Raw genomic sequence first — 20,341 nt, 5'->3', positions numbered from 1 at the left:
CACTGAATTTTTGGTTGTTTTTTCAAAGGCACAAGATTTTATGAAGGAGAGAAATCTAATTTCATCAAAGGAAAAAAAATTATTTAAGCAATTAAATATTGATGAAATTATAAATTCTTTCGCTTTCTCTTCCCCCAATTTATCTAAATTATTAATTTAAAAATAATATTTTTTTACTTTTTATTTACATTATATATTAAAGATTGATGCAATAAAAATTATTTTTAAAATTTATGGGTCAAAAAATAATTAACCATTTTCGAGGGAAGACTACTTTTCAGGGGGGGGGGTATTCTGCTTCCATCCCTCTTAAAGTGTAGGGGACACTGGTCACTGGAGTATTCAAAAGTGAGGATATTATTTGAATTATTTTTATCATTACCTTAAGGCCAAGATAAAAGAAACAGTGGTTTGCTTTCTTTTTTGGGGAAAAATATCTATTAAGGAAATTAATGCCAAAACTTATTCTTAAAATTTTTTATGATATGTCTGATGACTCAGATGATGAACTGTCATTTTCTAGAGAAAATATATATCTTTGGAAAAGAAAACCTCAACAATTTCTAAACCTATTTATAAAATGTATTAGCAACCTACTACCTTCAGCACATGCAGCAAAAGCGTGCTGATAAAAGATCCTAAAAACTTTGAAAACAATCACCATTTAAATCTTTAAAAGAGTAAATTACCGGTATATTCATATTTAAAACTAAACATGCTGAACGGCATTTCTTTTATCAACGTGAACATATTCTTTCCTTTTTTTTTGACAAACGCGTTTATTTCTCACGTTTATTCAATTAAAAAGTTTAAATATTGGTCATATTTCATTATATTTAAGTTTATAAATTATTTTATAGATAAATATATTTGATAGTTCGGATTCCGATAATATATCCTTACCATGGCCTAATTACAATAATAGATCGAACCAATACTTACCATATTTTCCATTTTAGATAGTGAAAATAACATAAATTTGGATTATTTGACGCCAATCAATAACAATAATATTTCAAATTATAAAATTATATGCTTAACTTATTGCCATCTACTAGTAGATTTTATATAATAAATTATACTTATTTTTTAATCAGTTGGGGACCTGTACGTTTCGGTTCTGAATATTTTAAAAATAACTATTTCTGCTTCCACGCCATTCTAGGGTCTGGTTCCTGTTCTAAACTGTGACAAAAAATTTCTAAATTTTATTTTATTGCTTCATATTTTTTACACATATTTATTCTATTACAAATAAAAATATTTAATTCAATGGCTTGATATTATTCATATTCTTATTCAGCAGCGCCACTAACGGTGGGGGAGGGGGGTGTTACCTGATTTTTTTTTATTTAAATACCTATTATTCACAAAAAGGTTATTTTGAAGTTATAACCCCCCCCCCCCCCCAAAAAAAAATACCATTTTAAAATAATTAGCTAAAAAAAAATCAGGATATTGTAGAATATTAGTGTAATGTATTTTAATTATTTTAAATATTGAATGAATTTAAATAATGTTTTTTAAAATATGAATGAAAACGAACGCGTTCACGAATTTGAACTACTTTTTACAAATAAATTCGTTTTTTTAAAATGTATATTACACTAATTTATAGTATAGTATGTTTAAATCTGTCCAATTACTTATTTATTTGAATTTTGGGATTTGTATTGTATAATAAATATATATCGATTGATAAAAAAAAGGAAAATAATATATTTAAAATTTTTTTTACCTAAAAGGTTTTAACGGCGTTACTTTTTTTAAAAAAAGTTGTGTCAAAGTAATGATTTTAATATTTGTGCAGAATAACGCTAAATATAACGCCTTTACATTTTTTTAGTAACTTGGCAGCTCTATTATTAAGACTATCTCTCTACTGACCAAAATATAACCTCTTTTGAATTTTCACCTTATGGATGTTTAATTATATATTCATTTCTTATTCGGTAGATTCTATAATTTAAAACCAAAAACATCCGAATGATATTCATCATTCAATTTCATTTGGTTTATTATAAATTACGATTGCAATGAGGCAAAATAATATATAAAAAAATAGACACAATAAAGCACTAAATAAAATATATGCCAAACGTTTAGACGGTTTTAATATTAACTTAAGGGTTTGTTTTGCTATCTAAATATAAATACAATCAAAACTATCATAAATTATACTCAAGGGAGTTTTGAAATATTTTTATTATATTTTAGTGATCCCAGCTCCGATAACTCTTCAAGTACCAATGACGACAGAGCTCAAGAAAAATCGGATGATGACACAAAATCCAATAAAATTGCAACGAACGGGGTTAGTAGAACCGTAGCTAAGCAAAATAATCGGCACAGTTCGTTTGTGGGCACGGCTCAATACGTTAGCCCGGAGATTTTAACCAGCAAACCAGTCACCTATGTGTAAGAATTTATCTCTTGCCACTCATTTCTAATTAATTTTTGTGAGGTTGTTATATAAAAGAAATATTTACATATTATGAATATGAAACTAATTTTTCGAGATTACTGGATTTTGTATCGGTATCAATTGATAACGGATTTTAAATTTAAGTTCCAATCTATATGAAAGTAACCTAATCTTAAAACAGTTATATTAGCTAAAAAAAATTATATATTGCACTTTAATATTGATTTTGTTTAAAATTTTATATGAAATTAATAAATCAATAACTTTTTAACTCTGTGATTGATTTTTTTAAAATTCACTATTTTATAGGGCTTGGACCAAAATCAATTTTTTTTTAAATATTCAAATGTGTACTACCCCATCTTATTGATATGCGGCCATCCTTGATTTTTAGCTTACATCCATTTTCAAATCAAAAATAATAATTATTAATATCTTAATTAATATAAATATATATTTATATAAACATTTAATTAGAATTTAATTCTTATAGATTTTAAGGAAAATATATGTTTTAAAAATTGTCACCTTATACATAGGTATTCGCCCACTATGTTAGATCACCAAGATGTTCGCCTATGTGCTAAAATTTTTAAAATTATAATTTAATCATTTTATTTTTTTTAAATGGATAGAAATAGATAACTAAATTCATAAGATTATTATTTACTAATCTAAGAGGATAAATTTTGGTAGATTAGCAAAATCTACGAGTAGAAATAGATTTCGTAAATAAAAAATTACCGGGATTTTCTATTAAAAATAGAGGACGTCTAAAGATAACCAATTCAAAAGTTAGGATTTTAGAAAAATTGTTCTTATAAATTGGCAGGCTCTTCTTCGAAAATATGATTTAATTAGATTTATGCAATTTGGAGGCAAGTTTCCCTATCAATTACGCATATTACATTCAATACGATATTCCTTTTATAAAAAATTTATTTGAAATTCTGTTTACATCATACTATTTTATATAGTTTAAAAAGAAACCATTTTTAACATTACAGAAGAAGAAAAGATTAAATTCGGCTGGTCATTCCATGCCAACCCCTTTCGATTTTTATAGAAATTCATATGCAGACTAAATTTCGTGTAATCTATATTTGGGCAACATTTTAGTCTCTTAGCTTTTATACTTAGATATAGAAGATCAAAGTATGAGAAATTACCTTTTTAACGAATGTCTGTAATCATTAAAGTAATGATTGATATAAGAAATTTATTGTTAAAATAAAGATTATACTTTTATTTTTAGAAAATAATATTAAAAAATTTTTTTTAAATTTTTCCCGGAATGAAACTTTAAATCCTCATAGAGAAAAATGGTTATCTCCGATTTTTTTGAAATTTTTGATAAACCTTACTATTCCCATGATATATGAGTAAATAATTGGAGTGGAGCTTTTACGACTTCATAGGCAAAATCGATAAAAACTAGTTAAAAATGAAAAATACTTTTTATAATATAGATGGCGTTTTATTTTAATTGGCCCAATATTCTTATAGTGCGCACAAATTGTACGTTTCAACCCAGCGTTTCAAAACGCAAAAATAACGTTAACGCAACTATGTTTAAATTGAACCGTTAATTTTTATTTATTTAATATGAAACGTCTAAATTTAAAACAAAAAAAATGCTGTCCAAATAAAACGAATGCATTTAAAAAGCATTATTTGCCTTTTGAAACGCTGTTTTGAAACGTTCAAATTGTGCGCATTTAATATATAATTATCTCTATATAATAACTAATCTACTACGTCCAAAGTTTTCATTTTTGTTGTTGAATATTATACAATGTTAATTTACAGGGTTTCCCATCCAAAAAAGGAAAAGTCCCAATCGAAAAGGTTCAATCAAAAAAGGAAAAGGGTCAAACAAAAAGGAAAAAGTTCAATCAAAAAAGGAAAAGGTCCGATCAAAGAAGGAAAATTGTCAATCAAAAAAGGAAAAGTCCCTAAGGTTAAGGAAAAAGTCCAATCAAAAAAGGAAAAGTGTCAAACAAAAAAGGAAAAGGTTCAATCAAAAAAGGAAAAGTGTCAACAAAAAAAAGGAAAAGGTCCAATCAAAAAAGGAAAAGTGTCAATCGAAAAAGGAAAATTCCCAAAAGAAAAGGAAAAGGGTCAATCAAAAAAGGAAAATTCCCATTCAAAAAAGGAAAATCGTAATTTTTTTTAAAAAATATATTAATTTTCAATTTTTCCTAAATTTATTTATTTTTGTCATTCCTTCTTATTTTATTTCTAACTTTTTGCGATTTCTTTATTTTATTTGTATCTTTTCTCACTATATCTTTTCTCAATTTTTTTTCTTCTCATTTTTGATAATTCTTTTAAGTATATTTAATTTTCACTAAATTTTTGGCAGACAACTTTTTTATTATAATTTTTTACATATGAAATTATTTAATTACAATTACGATATATATTTAATATAGTACGAAACAAAAATTTATATTAATCATTAATAATTTCTCCCCTTCTACATTTTAGGATATATGTCTCCATATTTCTAAAATAATTTTTTGCAATTTCTTCAGATATTCCTCTTTCTCCATGTTCTATATAACGAATTAATTCTTACCCGTTACTAGGATTTTTATTTCTGACAAAATCCTTCCATTGAAAAAACACATTCTCAATAGGATTAAGATACGGACTGTAGGGTGGTAAATATTTCAATGTATGTCCTTTTCTTTCGATCGATTCCCTAATTGAATGATTGTGATGAAATGGAACATTATCCAACACAAAAATCATATTAATCATGTTAGATTCTTCAAAATGATTTAATATTTCATTTATAAAGTTGCTAAAATATATAGCATTGCAAGGGCCATCAAAAACTTCGAATCGAAATATTCCTGCAATTGTGAGAGCCGCAATGATAGTGTAATTTATTGTCTTTATTCCTTGAACATTTTTAATTGCCTTTTTATTTATTTGGGAATATCCATATAATCGCCTCATTGATATTGAAAACCCGCTCTCATCGATAAATATAAATTTTTCCTTCATATATGCTACATCTACAAACCATTCGCTTATTCTTTGCGAATCTCTATATTTGATTCGTTATTTTCTCTAACTGAACGTAATGATACTCTTTTAAAGCTGTACCTAAATTCTGAGAGTAACCTTGATACCGTATTTTTTGATATTTCCACATCATATCTTTCTTTAATGATTTCACATAACCTTTTAAAGGATAAAGTGCAATCCAAATTTATACAATTTAATATATATTCTTCCTGTTCTTGATTTAATTTCTTGCGTGCGCGTGAACCTCCTTTGGGTAAGCTATATTTTATTCCATTTTTGAGATGAAAGTATTTAATATTTGTCACTGTCTTATAGCTTACTTTAAAACATGATGCTATATTTTTGATACTATCTTTTTTTAACGCGTCAATTATTAGAGCTTTTGTTTCACTGTTAATATTTTTCCCCCTTTTTACCATATCTTCATAATTTTATTTTTTAAAACAAAAAAATTTATTTTTAAAGTATATACTCAACAAATGGAAGTGAAAAAGATTATAAAGTTTACCTCATTTGCGTTTAATTTTTCATAAATCAAAATAGTTTAAATTATTACAAAATAATTATTTACTTGCTAAAAAGAATAAATGCGTTTTGAATATATTAAAATTTTAAAAATATAAGAATTTTAAAATGATTATATTTTATTAATTTACATATCGTTTGGTATTACAGTTCGAACTTATTTATTATAACCAAACGATTAATTTAATATTGTAATTATAAATATGTATGTAAAAAATAGTCTGCCAAAAAAAATAATATAATTTTAAAAAAGAATTATCAAAAATGAGAAGAAAAGAAATAGAGAAAAGATATAGTAAGAAAAATAAATTGAGAAAAGATACAAATAAAGTAAAGAAATAGCAAAAAGTTAGGAATGAAGGAATGACAAAAAATAAATAAAATTTAAAAAAAATTGAAAAATTATAAAAAAATTAAGATTTTGCTTTTTGAATGGGAATTTTCCTTTTAAGATTGAAACTTTCCCTTTTTTGATTGGACCTTTTCCTTTTTTGAATGGGAAATCCTGTATGTTGAGGGTATGACAGTCATACCCATCAAGACAAAAAATGAATAATTTAAATCTAAGGATATTTAAATTAGATTTTATTTGATACCCATATCGATATTTTGTGGTGATAAAAATATTCATGACCCCCCCCCCAAGACCTAGACCCGCCCTCTATGCGTGATTATTATTACAATAAAAAATATTTTTATTAGCTTTTATTTGATACCCATATCAAAAAATTTATTTTTTACCCCCCTCCTCTATACACCCCCCCCCCCCCAACCACCCTCAGACCAAGTCATACCCATCCAGACCAAGAATGAAGAACTACAGTTAGACCATATTAAAATTAGCTTTTATTTGATACTCATATCAAAAAACCCTCCCCCCCCCACCCTCAGACCAAGAATGAAGACTTTCCGTTAAACCACAAAAATGATAAGAAAAAAAATTGAGAAAAGATACAAATAAAATAAAGAAATCGCAAAAAGTTAGAAATAAAATAAGAAGGAATGACAAAAATAAATAAATTTAAGAAAAATTGAAAAGTTTATATATTTTTTTAAAAAAATTACGATTTTCCTTTTTTGAATGGGAATTTTCCTTTTTTGATTGACCCTTTTCCTTTTCTTTTGGGAATTTTCCTTTTTCGATTGACACTTTTCCTTTTTTGATTGGACCTTTTCCTTTTTTGTTTGACACTTTTCCTTTTTTGATTGGACTTTTTCCTTAACCGTTTGGGACTTTTCCTTTTTTGATTGACAATTTTCCTTTTTTGATCGGACCTTTTCCTTTTTTGATTGAACTTTTCCTTTTTTGATTGAACTTTTTCCTTTTTTGTTTGACACTTTTCCTTTTTTGATTGGGACTTTTCCTTTTTTGGATGGGAAACCCTGTATTTTATTTTTACTCCATTAAAGAAAATTGCGGGCACTAAGTCTACTCTTTGTTAGTGTAGATTATGCCCTAGTTCAAAAGTTTCAACATCTCAAATCTAAAGAGACTAGGGCTGTGCCAATCCACACATTTTTCACCGATCTGATATTTATATTGATTTTTCACCACCCGTTGAACTAAATGTTATTAAGAAATCAATATTTTTATGCAAAAAATCGAATTATGCATTTATTTAATTTTTTTATTTCTACAATAATTAAAAAAGGTTTCGGATATTGGTAGTATTAAATGAATTTGTCATTATTCCTCCCCGTGTAATTAGAATTCCGCAAATAACCCATTTTGCAAAATTATCTTTGTCTTTTGTAAAATATTTATATAATTCAGATACCATATTTAAAAAAATTCTTTTAAGTATAAATAATAAAACTGGCGTTATTACTTAAAAAGATTTAAAATAAATAAAACTGTGGGTGTTCCTTTCTATTTTTATAAAAAAAAATTAAAATACTATAAATCTATCTAAAAAATAATAAAATTAAAGGAGTGTTGTACATTTGCATTGTTTAAATAAAAAATTATTTAGAAAATATTATTAATGTAAAATAAATATACAAATAATAAAAAAAAAGAAAAGTAAAAAGATCGGATCGGGGTTTTTACAGGTATCGGCACGATCCGATATTTTTGGAAAACGCTAAATATCGGTGCCGATTTAATATTTAATATCGGCACAGCCCTAAAAAAACAAAAAATTGATGAGGATCTGGATGATATTGTGAAGATGATCTAATAAGTAAGTTCTTTACCTTCCCATCCTCTGCGTCAGTTGAACATGTGCTTAGCGAAAGCTATATTGAGCACTAAGTTTTCTTGTTTATCTGATCAAAGTTTTAAATCAATTGTTAAAAATAAGTAAATAATTATTACAAATCTTATTCTATAATATATTAATTTCGTATAATTGTATTTTTATTAAAAAATTTATATATATAATATTTAATATTTTGTAAGTAACGCGTTACTTTTTTTAATAGCAATAACACTTTTCTTTATTTCACAAGATAACGTTTTCGAACGTTACGAATAACACCTTTTTGTTTAGCACTATTCATTACCATTCTCCAGATTTCAATTCTATAGAAAACCTATAGGGTTTACACAAACGAACGCAGACATATGGGACAAAGAATTTCTTGAATAATAAATTAGAGTTTATATGGAAGTTTATATCCCAAATTCAGTGCCACAACGTACACAGTTATAAAGGCAATGGTGGATATAACAATTTTAATATAGTTGAATATTTTGTCATAGTAGGATGATAATTTTTGTTAAGAGTTATATGTTTTAATAATTTATATTAATTTTTTGTTCATTATATATTACAATTACTATTTTATAATAATAAAGCTTTTGAAAAATTGAGTGTTCATGATTATTTTTAAAATTTCAATAATAAGAGTGGTCGCTTAATAATGAAGTGTGGGATAGTATGATAAACAATTAGTGTTTTTTTAAATTAAAGCTTATATTATTTTTTGTTTTAATTAATAAATTTTAAAAAATAAGTTTTTTTAAATCACAACTGGGTCATTTTTCAATCTAGTCAGCGTGGTTAAAAGGTCATCACTTTATTTTGAAAAATGTACCATATGTTTGATAAAAAAATCACTGTTTTGATTTTTTTAAGAATAACAATTCTCGAAATAAAATCATCTTTTTTTTTAAATTTTCAAAAAATAGAAAAACATAAACAAAGTTTGTTTTAAAATCCGGTAGCAAAAAATCTCTTATTTTATTGCTTTGGTTTTCCGAGCCCTAAAATAATTTATCATATTAAACTCAGTGAAAGTGATTATTTATCCTTGTGTAAGTAGTGGGCACATTCATATACTTTTAAGGTTTAAATATATTGGGATTTACTTTATTTTTTCATATAGGGCCGATTTATGGGCTCTGGGCTGTGTCGTTTACCAATTTATTACCGGCAATTATCCCTTCAGAGCGAAGTTTTATTCTTTTCATTTATTTCTAAGTTTTAGTTAAATAACGAATATGAAGGGGTTAAAGTTCGATTCCGAAACATAAAACTGTTTATTATATGGAGATATTGTTAGAGTTAGAAGCTCTAGCTTTTACCTATCATAATTTAACATAAAAATATACGGTACAACAGCAATGAATATCACATATTTCAAAAAATCTTACGTTTGAATTATGATACTCCACTTTATATGGATGCCGATGCTCGAGACTTTATACAAAAATTGCTCGTAAGTATCTTCTATTTCCAATTATATATTTTATTCAAAAACGAATACGAATAAGTCGATACATATTCGTACGAACTTTATTAATTCGATTTAAGTAATTATAAGTATTTTTTCATACAAAAATATATTGATAAAAAATTTTTTTGCTCCATTATGTTATTTACTTTCAAATTCTTATCAATAAAATGGGATATTAGTCCAAAAAAAAGAACCTGAGTTAAGCTGATCCAAATATCGGATAAAAAATTCATGACTTAATATAATGCATATAAATTTTAAGTGTTGGAGTATATTTACTTTATTGATAAAGCAAGATCTTGTATAAAATTTTTGAATTTCATTTTTAAATACTATGTATTATTATTATTTTCAGAGATTTTTAATTTTAACAAGTTATAATTAAAAATTCGCTTTTATAGATTTAAAAATTTGAATATAGGTTTTAAGAATATCAATTTTACTGCAATCCATTTGGGAATGGAGCCTATTATAATAATTAAAAATGGATTTTAATTTATTTATTAATTGATACTTTTATTAATATTTGAAATATTTAATAAAATTTTCATTCAAAAAAGGCGAGGTAATATCATAAAAGTTTAATTATGAATAAATATATTGAACTATTTCATAAAAAAATTTATCAGGATTTAAATTTTATTGTTAGAAACTAATTGAATATTAATTTTTTTTTTGAATAAGCCTATTATATATGTTCTTTGAATGGTTCTAGACGCTTCAAATATATATGACAATTTTTTTTTAAATTTATATATTTGAAAATTAAAATAAAAAATATTAAGATCATAGTTGAAATACATACCACTGTGGAATGGTAAAATGTCACTATTCAGAAATGATCGAATCATGCTACGCACAACTTTAATAAATAGCTCTATACTGAAAAATTATCTATATATGGATAAAAGGATTTTACATTCCAAGGAGTGTATGTTCGTGCATAATTTAACATATAAAAGAGGTTAAGTAGGGTTATATTTAAAAATAAAGGAATATAATGTTGCCTAAAATAATTTTTCAGTATGGATTTACCGATACCGGTAGAAATAGTCTGAGTATCAATTATACACCCAGAGTTTTTTTTACCAAGTATTAAATTGTTCTTGATATGTAAATTAAATTTTTTTCCAAGCATAAAAATCTTCTAAATTTTTTTTTAAGTTAGCAAGAACAATGTTTTGATTATTGTATCTGACCTAACATTGATAATCGGATTCTATTTTCAAAATGCTATATATATATATATAATGAAAATGATTGATATATTCTTTTTTTTTAAAAAAAATCTAATTATTTCATAGAAAATTAAACCTTCCGAAAGGCTAGGCAGCCCAAATATGGGTGGCTACCCTGCTTTAAAATCTCATCCTTTCCTACACATATACCTAGAAAATTTCGAAAATCTGTACAAAACTGAATCTCCGCTCTTGGTTAAATTATTAGTCGCTAAAGGCAGTAGCAATATTTTGCGAGCTACGGAGAGCGATAAAGAGGAATCGGAGGTAATATAAACTTTCATAAGATTTTCTCGTAATTAACGTGAAAGATTTCATTATTGCAGAGTTGTTAAGGAGCGGCGCTCCTGGAGCGCCCCTCCTTTTTAAAATTGGGGAGCGGAAGCTAGCTCCTTTTAGGGCTGGAGTGGAGAAGCGCCGCTTCACCGCTCCTTTAAATTTAATGTATAAATTAAATTATTTTTTAAATATTAATAATATTTATTAATTAAATTTAATAAAAATGAAATTTTATTTAATTTAAATTTATCCATTATTAAATGTTTAGCCGAGTTTTATATTGTTTTTTCATCTAATCATTTTAAATATTAAACATCAAGTTTTCCTTTTTATATTGAAAATTTTTTGGAAAATCTTGTAAGTCATATTTGTAGTGATCCTAAGATGTTTAAGACACTAAAAATGTTTATGACAAATTTATCCTCAAAGGTTAAGACAAATCTTTATTTCAAAGTTCAAGACAAATTTTTATTTCCAATTATTTTATTTTTTTCTTTTATTAATTTCAATACAAATATATATTATGCTTTTCTAAATTCAAAAAACTAAAATATATCGTTTATAATTTTTCTAAATTCACCAAATCGCGGAAAAAACATGAAAAACTATAATAATGAAAATCTCGAGCGAAAATAAAAATATATCATAGATGAAGAAATCGAATTTCCATTTCCATCATACAAAAAATATAAACTTCTAAAAGATGTTGATCCAAATGATCAAACAAATTACGGGCAAAATGTCTTTTGTGTTTAAATAAAACTATTTAATTTTCAAAAGTGAGCAACTTCAATCTAAAAAAGCATCTAAAAGTAAAAAATCTTTCTTTTAAATACAAATTAATTTGGAAGATTTTTTTGGATTCCATGAAAATGATCATCAGGAAGATAATATATTGGACAAATATTTTTTAAATAATGATACCAAAATTACTATTTTTGATAAATTCCCTAAATTAAAAAATATCTTTATAAAATACAATACCCTGCTTCCCTCTAGTGCTCCTATGGAGTGCCTATGGGAGAGGCGTGGATGTTTGATAGATTCTAATTTAAAATTTATTACTTTTAAAAGCTAATAAAAGGTTATAAATATTATGATAGATAATTTAATATAAATAAAGCTTTTTGATAAATAAAAATAAGATTTTATTTCGTATACCCTCCAAAAAAATAAAAATCAAAGGAGCGGTTATGGATGGCACTCCATTACCGGCAGCTAGCTCCTTTTAAAAATGTAGTAGCGGGAGCTAGCTACTTTTAAAAAGGAGCGTTAACAACTCTGCATTATTGTAAATATATTTTAATCATTTGGGATTTATTCCGCTACTTTGTTGCAACTCTATTAAAAAATAGCTCCTTTTTTAATTTTTAGTAAAAAAAATTGTTTAACAGAATATATCCCCCCTTACCCATCATAAAATAAATTTTTTCGATCTTTTATCGGAAATTTTGAAACAACAAAAAAACTAAAAATTAAAATTTATCAAATTTTATCGAAATCTTTAAAATTATCATTATATGCGGGGGGGGGGGGTCATTAGCCGGGGGGCGGGTAGGAACAATTTTCATCCTATTTTTCTTGAGGGGGGTAGGGATAGGCGCCTTTAAGAGGAGTAGGTTAAATTTATTGGGGGTTATTTATTAAATTTTTAGATGAAATAGAACAAAATATATTGTTGTAAAAATTAATACTTTTATTGTAGACTTATAATACAATGGTATTGCTAATCATCGACCAAATCTATATATTGGAAACAATCATAAACATTATTTTCCAAATAAAACTTTCTGCTATCTTACATTCTCATCAAACTCATATTCATGCCATACAATATGCTATAATAATGCATTCATTGTAAATGGGCAGGAGGGGGGGGGAGGTAATTGAATTCATAATCTAAAAAATAACTCTTATATTCACAATATTTTGAGTTGGTAATAGAGCTAAAATAATTTAAGTTATTCTTTTTAAAATTTATGAAAGGAATACCATTATAATTTAAAAGGTGTAAAGGGGGGGGGGTTAGGCATAGGTTGTTGAGGGCGGTTTGCATCCAGTGAAAATCCTATCATGTAGACGTTGGCGGGAGCAACATGAAAATTTATATAAAATAATAAAAAAGAAAACTCTTTTCTATATAATATGTAATTTGTCAAAAATAAATTTCGCCTTAAAGAATGATTATTTTTGTGTAATATAAATGAGATTTGCAGGTTATATTAATTTATATAGGTCCGTTAGGATAATTAACTTAATCTGGCGCCTAATCTACGAATACTTGAATAAATGATACTAAATAATGATAATTAAGATGAATTCGAGGATATAAAACATAAGATAGATAATAGGGATAATAAAATAAATTATTTTTCATCAAATTTATTTTTTCCTAAATACCAAGTTCACCAAATACCCCATAAAACCGGGTCTTAATGAATCTCAACTTAGTAGACTACATGGGTTAGGTCTTCTTCAAGAAACTTTTTCCCAGCTGACTTTTCTTAATAATAACGAAACTCCCGACACAGCTATTGATAAATGCACAACTCATCACGATAATATTAAATCTATTCAATCATCAGATGAGCACAATGTTACGAAGGAAAAAAATGGTGTATCGCTTTCTAAAGGTTAATAATTGTATTTGTCTCACGGAGACTTCTATTCATATTATATATTCTATCGTTTATATTTCATTCCAATATTGTATATTTCAACACTATTTAGTTTAGTCTATTAATCACTTTCATATAACAAGCAACAATATTTCTTATTTATAGAGGTCATCATATATTAATATTGTTTCATTTATTTTATCGTTGACCTCGTAATATACTTTGATTGATAGTACTCTCATATGGTTTAAATATATTCCAGAAAGTCAGACATGTAGTACTAAGAATTCATCCGATAAAGTTACAACATCCACCGCCTTCTCGGATAGTTCGGTTGTCTCTTTTAATAAAAGTTAATAAATTACAACTACAATCTAAATAATATTTTATAAGTAAGTTTAATCATGTTCATTTGTTTTTGGTTGTTACCCAGACTAAATGATTCAGAAAGCTGAGAATTGTTTTGAATTTTATCTAAATCCACAAAAATGGTCGTCTAGCGTGAATTCTAACTTCGACCTCGGGATTGTTGACTCAAGGTAGTGATCTGCATTGGGCCTAATTTTTCTAGCCTGGCCCGAATCCGAAATTTTCTAAAAAAAATTTCCGGTCCTGTCTGAATTTATTTAAATATATAAATTAATTATTTTTTAATAATTATTATACCCAAAATAAAAGATATATGTCATATGGCGTCTAGTAGCTTTTATAAATAAAATAAAATATTTTTATTTTACCTAAAAATTCAACATAAATTTGATAAATTTAGATATATTTTAAAAAAAATTCCAAGACCCTACCCTACCTAGCCCGAACCCGATTTTTTTAAAAAAATAGGCCCGTCCTACTTTTGCAGATCTCTAGCTCAAGGCCTAGCCAAATATATTTGTTAATTATTCACAACTAAAGCCGCTTTCGTATTGCACCCATAAAGTCGTTTTGGAAAAGTTGACAGCCTCTTTATGTTTTGAAAATTAAATATTATAATTAAAATATATTAAACTAGTTTTACAATATCTACGTGTAATAAAATAAAAAATTATTTATTTCAGATAGTGAATCGAATAAAATTATAGTAGGTAATAAGGGTGATCATATCAACGTTTCTCCTATGAAGAAAGACAAAAAGGTTAAAAAATTATGCCAAGATCATAAAGGTTAAAAAATGTCATTGTTTTTAAAAAAGGGAAAATTAGATTTAATATAAATCACAATTTTTTAATATAAATTTTAAAAAATTTGGATTAACCTGAGAAATTATTAACAATATGGATAAAATATACTACCTAACATTGATAGTTTTAAATATTTAAAGAAATATCTTTTTTTTAAAAACAGCCAAAGCGCAGTTTCCTTAAACCACCTAAGCTTAAAGGAAGTTCCAAAAAATTGTCCATGATGATCAAAATAGGGGTTCCTCCTTCCATATTTACTTATTCCAAAAATCGCCCCACAATGCATGATAATTTATCGGATAAAGAGTCAACTGCCGACCACCCTAAAACTAGGAAATTTGTCGATTCCACTAATGACTTAAATGGCGATAGAAAAAATTCCTTGCCAGCAATGCTACCCCATCATAAATCGGATTCCTATAATTCCGAACAAATGATTCGTTTAGTTAACAATTGTCGCTTCAAATTCATGGAAGGTCAAGAGATTGTCAATATAGGCATAGTTCACAAACGAGTGGTACGTGATTCTGCGTTTTGGATATATATTTTTTCCGTTAAATAGAAAAAGCAATGGAAAATATTTTCATTCATGGATGAATCTGTATAAGTCCATGTTAAATCACGAATCGGCCAACCCCATTCGATTTTTACGAAATTTTGCATACAAACTAAGGCTAGTGTAACCTATATTTGGGAGCTTCTTGGCGGTTATAAATTTAGAAATATCTGAGGAAGAAACATGAATAATGGGGTTTTTATGAGTCCTTTTTCTTATAATTATAATTGATTAAAAACCATACGCATGTAAATAATAAATTTAGAATAAAATTACTTAATATTTTTAAAATTTTTTGAGCATCTTTTGCTGGAACAATATTTAAAAACCTCATACAGAAAAATGGGTGACTTCGATTTTAATAAAATTTTAAACAAACTATTTCCATTCTATATAAATTAAAATTTTTAGATATGAGCCTTAACGATATCAAGATAAAATGGACCTAGTAAAATTGTGCAATATTTTTTTTATATTATAGCTGGTTTAATATATTTTATCGTTTAAATGATTTATAATGTCTATATATATTTTTTAAATAATGATTTAAAAGTTTGCTATCCAAGATTTACAATGCCTGGCTTTGGGCGACCTTTGCAGACCCCTAACAAGAAAATCCAAAATTAGCCCGTTAAGAAAATTTTATATTCTGAAAAATATTATGAGTTGCCTAGTTCATAAATTTTTTAGACATCTAATACTTAAAATAAAGCATATTTTTATTGATTAATGTTAGAATAAAGTTAAATAATAAAAGAACTAGGTCTGTGTCGATATTAAATATCAAATAGGATCGGCACCGATATTTAGCGTTTTCCAGAAATATCGAGTCGGGCCGATACCTGTAAAAACCATATCCGATCCGATCTTTATTTTTCTTTTTTTATTTATTTTACATTAACAATATTTTCTAAATAATTTTACAATGCAAATGCACAACATCCCTTAAATTTTATTTATTTTTTTAAATAGATTTATAGTATAAGTTTTTCTACAAAAATAGAAAGGAACACCCAAAGTTTTAATTATTTTAAATCTTTTTAAATAAAAACGCCAATTTTATTATTTATACTTTAAATAAAAGAATTTCTTTAAATATGGTATCTGAATTATGGAAATATTTTACAAAAATAATTTTGCAAATTGCGTTGTCTGCGGAATTCTAATTTCACGGGGAGGAATAATGAAAAATTTATTTAATACCAATATTCGTAAATTTTTTTTAATCATTGTAGAAATAAAAAAATTAAATTAAATGCATAATCCGATTTTTTGTATAAAGAATATTGATTTCTTAATTACAATCAATATAAATATCGAATCAGTATCGGAGAAATATGTGGATCGGCACAGCCCTAAAAATAACCTATACCATGTGTATGTTAGATATGTGCGCCCGGCCCAACCCTCAGCCAGGCATCGGAGATCATATAATAGAAAACTATTAGTTTTATTAAAAAATTATATAGAAGTAGTTAATTATTTAGGGGGAAAAATATGCTCTCTCTATATAAAGTATAAAAAATATTGCTCATTTTTGTACTAGTTATTATCGTTTTTACCTATGTTGTTGCTCAAAAGTAAAAAAATTGGTGTTCATTTTATTAAAATCGGAGCTACCCATTTTTCTGTATGAAGTTTTATTATTAAATAGACAAAAAAATCTAGGATAAAATTTTGCCTAAATAACAGGTTATGCGAACCTTCCCTTATATATTTAATTTAGTAAACGTTGGAGTGTCATCAGAAAATAATGTTTTTTATCGATTTTACACCACCTTATATCTAATAAACTTTCCTATTTTAAGGTTTTTGAGTTTTGCTTTAATTTTTTGCGAGAAAAAAAAATTAAATCTATGTGCTTTTAAATTTTAATTGATATTGATACTCTTACATCAATTAATGATAAATTTAGTTAAAGCATAGAATAAGGAATTATATATATTTTTTGATAATCATTTAATTTGTAGCATCGATCAAATTTTATAATTAATTTTTCATAGCTGAGTAGTACCCCAAAATTTTGTTCAAATTACCTTAAGCTAAAAGATAATAAAAAAATAATAATTGTCTAAAATGATAAAATAGGGATTATTCACCAAACGCAGAATGTTGATTTTAACAGATGCCGTTAATTCTAATAGCGATATAGGAAATTCAATGGAAACAAATGTACTAAAACCTCATCCCCATTTATTTTACCTAGACCCTACTAACATGATTTTGAAAGGTGAAATACCATGGTAAAAAATATATATAATTGACCACATTAATATTTCCTAATAGCCTTGTTAATTTGCAAATCGTTTTATATTTAAACGTTCCAATTAGCGCAAAATAATAGGACATTATGAATGTGTAAACGTTTTAGTATATTTTAACTAAGGCTGATTTTTTCCTGAATTTAATTCCTTTTATATCATTAAAATTTTTTGTATTTAATTGGTGTTTGAGTTATAACTCCTAAATTAAAATCCAGTCACTTCTTGGTTAATACAATGTAATTTTTAGTATCTTTTATAACAAGCTTTTTGAGTTAACAGATTAATTTGGTACATTTTTATTTCAATGCAATCACTACCTCTTATTTATCGAATTTTAAATTTACGAAATATAGAATATTTTAAATTTGTTTTTAATGACCCGAAACATAATAAATTATACTTTATAGGTCGGAAGAACTAAAAGTTGAACCGAAAAACTTTAAGATATTTTTCGTCATCACGGTAAAATGATTTTTATATCCTTCTTAAAGTGTAAATTAAAAATTCAATTTTTTCCATTCATCGATTTAATGACTATAACTAATTTCTTTTTATTTTAAGTTGATACGACTTGAAACAAAAAATACAATTTGTCAGTAAAAAAATATTCAATTAGAGCTTCTTTGAATCATTAAAAAAAATTAAATATTTTAATTTAATTAATTTTGAGACAAGGTTTTTTATTGATGTAAAATTCTTAAATTCAATAGTTTTTTCTATTTTAAGCCCAATAGAACTTATTTTTTGGAAGAATCAGAAGGTTTTGCACTCAAATGGTGTGCTGCAATCTCAAAACTTCATCAAAAATATTTCCCTAACACGCAGTTTTTATGTATTCGTTAAATTTTAATGTTTTCATATGCTAGACACCTTAAATGAAATATGCTATAAAGATTAACGATTCCTATTATTATATTCGCTAAATTAGTGTAAATACTATGTTAATAATCATTATGTTGACTACTTCAAATTGATTACATACACCCTTCAATATTTTTTACACATTATTTTTATCTAAACACTTAAGTTTATTCGGTTATAGAGACTACTTCAAAACTTATAAAGTTTAATATTTTGGCATAATCAAAATCAAGCAAGTTTATTCGTTTATATTGATAATTTAATTTAGTATATTACCTTTTAATATATGAATACAAATTATAATTAGGTTTTAAAAAAAGATCTAAAAGCAAGCGCACTATGTTTTATATAATAAAAAACTTATTTATAATTTACAAAATAAATATATATCAATAATTTTAAAAAGTAATCCAATTAAGCCATAGCAATGGCTTAGTGTTAAGAAATTTATTTTAAAAAAAATTGGCCATCGATAAAAAAAGGAAGAATCATCATTTTAAAGGGGTGTGGTGAGTATGGTAATCTTTGACAATATAATTTCGATTTTTTTCCCCAAAATGTTTTAATAACCTGTTAAATCGCATTCATTTTAAGATTATTTGGTTCGTTCTATCTAATCAGGTAAAGACATGTGTTTACAACATTCGTGAGAAGTAACCTTGTGTGCTATCTTATTCGCTGGTGTTAACTTTGGTATATTTTCCTAAATAATCTGCTTTGCAATTTTATTCATATAAATGAAGGTCTTTACAACAAAATCTTGAAATTTTCGTCGCCCTGAGGTTTAATGGAAAGGAATGGGGCTTATTCAAATTTAGCGATTTGAATAAATGTTATGTTTAGTCTATATTTAGGAATTATTGTTTTAAGTTGCGGTTTGGTTAAATAATTTGCTGTTTTATAAAATTTTCTTCCTTTTTCATAAATGCACCAATTTTTTTTATATCCAACGCACCCGTGAAAGGGGCATCACCACAAACGCTATTCTAAAATTTTTAAGATTTTCCCTATAGCTATAGTTTTTCCTGTATAAATTAAATGTTGATAAATATTTTAAATTTGTTTATATGTATAAATGTTAAAATAGTAAAAAAAATAATAATTAATATTTGATTTAATCCAGGACTTCGAACCGAACCCAGAGCTGTTAACCGGTTTGAGGGATTTTTCGTGAATCTGAAATTAAACTCGAACCTATTTTATTAAATTTATTGATGCAACTGAATAAAATTTTATATAAATAAAATATAATAAATCACATCATGTGTGCAACTGAAAAAATTCCCAGGGGATTCCCTATTATATATTAATCAAAAAATTATTTTGACCATTATGGCACAAAATATATTTAATCAAACAATTTTATATATTGGTTACGAACAAAATAATTTTTATCCCCATAAAAACAACACAGAAATTTTAAACTTGTATCGCCCAGACTTATATTAACATAGATTGCTCAACGCCCAATTGGATAATGTATTTAAAACATCGTTTATTTGACTCAATCTTTAAAATAAGGTTTCCATTATCATATGCATAACATAAGGTTATAAAACAATTTCTTATTAAAAAATGTAAATAAATATATTTTATGCAATTATTACCATGCGAACAATCCTTTATCAGTGTTATTGTAAATTATTTAAGATAATATTAAGGCTAATTTATCCTAATTTT

The 20,341-nt window shown here is 25.9% G+C and overlaps 2 protein-coding genes and 1 long non-coding RNA gene across 3 annotated transcripts in view; 1 reads left to right on the top strand and 2 right to left on the bottom strand.

Annotated features, from left to right (window-relative positions):
- The window catches only part of LOC135926585 (3-phosphoinositide-dependent protein kinase 1-like), a 40,584-nt gene extending 21,592 nt beyond the window's left edge, over positions 1–18,992 (top strand). Inside the window, exons 6-16 of the mRNA XM_065462512.1 lie at positions 2,218–2,418; positions 9,320–9,388; positions 9,556–9,652; positions 10,975–11,175; positions 13,592–13,820; positions 14,068–14,157; positions 14,858–14,934; positions 15,144–15,497; positions 17,625–17,779; positions 18,208–18,262; positions 18,527–18,992. Coding sequence (XP_065318584.1) covers positions 2,218–2,418; positions 9,320–9,388; positions 9,556–9,652; positions 10,975–11,175; positions 13,592–13,820; positions 14,068–14,157; positions 14,858–14,934; positions 15,144–15,497; positions 17,625–17,779; positions 18,208–18,262; positions 18,527–18,643 — 1,645 coding nt within the window. The 3' untranslated portion in view covers positions 18,644–18,992. The remainder of the gene's footprint in view (positions 1–2,217; positions 2,419–9,319; positions 9,389–9,555; positions 9,653–10,974; positions 11,176–13,591; positions 13,821–14,067; positions 14,158–14,857; positions 14,935–15,143; positions 15,498–17,624; positions 17,780–18,207; positions 18,263–18,526) is intronic.
- On the bottom strand, positions 14,003–14,762 carry LOC135926587 (uncharacterized). Its single transcript, XR_010571922.1, has 3 exons — positions 14,654–14,762; positions 14,235–14,421; positions 14,003–14,145 (listed from the first exon to the last, which is right to left on the bottom strand). It is a non-coding gene; the product is annotated as an uncharacterized LOC135926587 (long non-coding RNA).
- The window catches only part of LOC135926586 (eukaryotic peptide chain release factor GTP-binding subunit ERF3A-like), a 28,585-nt gene continuing 27,142 nt past the window's right edge, over positions 18,899–20,341 (bottom strand). The window contains exon 15 of the mRNA XM_065462513.1: positions 18,899–19,686. Coding sequence (XP_065318585.1) covers positions 19,643–19,686 — 44 coding nt within the window. The 3' untranslated portion in view covers positions 18,899–19,642. The remainder of the gene's footprint in view (positions 19,687–20,341) is intronic.

This window comes from Gordionus sp. m RMFG-2023, chromosome 3 (assembly GCF_954871325.1).
Source record: "Gordionus sp. m RMFG-2023 chromosome 3, tfGorSpeb1-WG-v2, whole genome shotgun sequence".
Classification (NCBI taxonomy): domain Eukaryota; kingdom Metazoa; phylum Nematomorpha; class Gordioida; order Chordodea; family Parachordodidae; genus Gordionus; species Gordionus sp. m RMFG-2023.
Note: the sequence above shows the minus strand (reverse complement) of the source record. Positions and strands in the feature narration are given on the sequence as shown.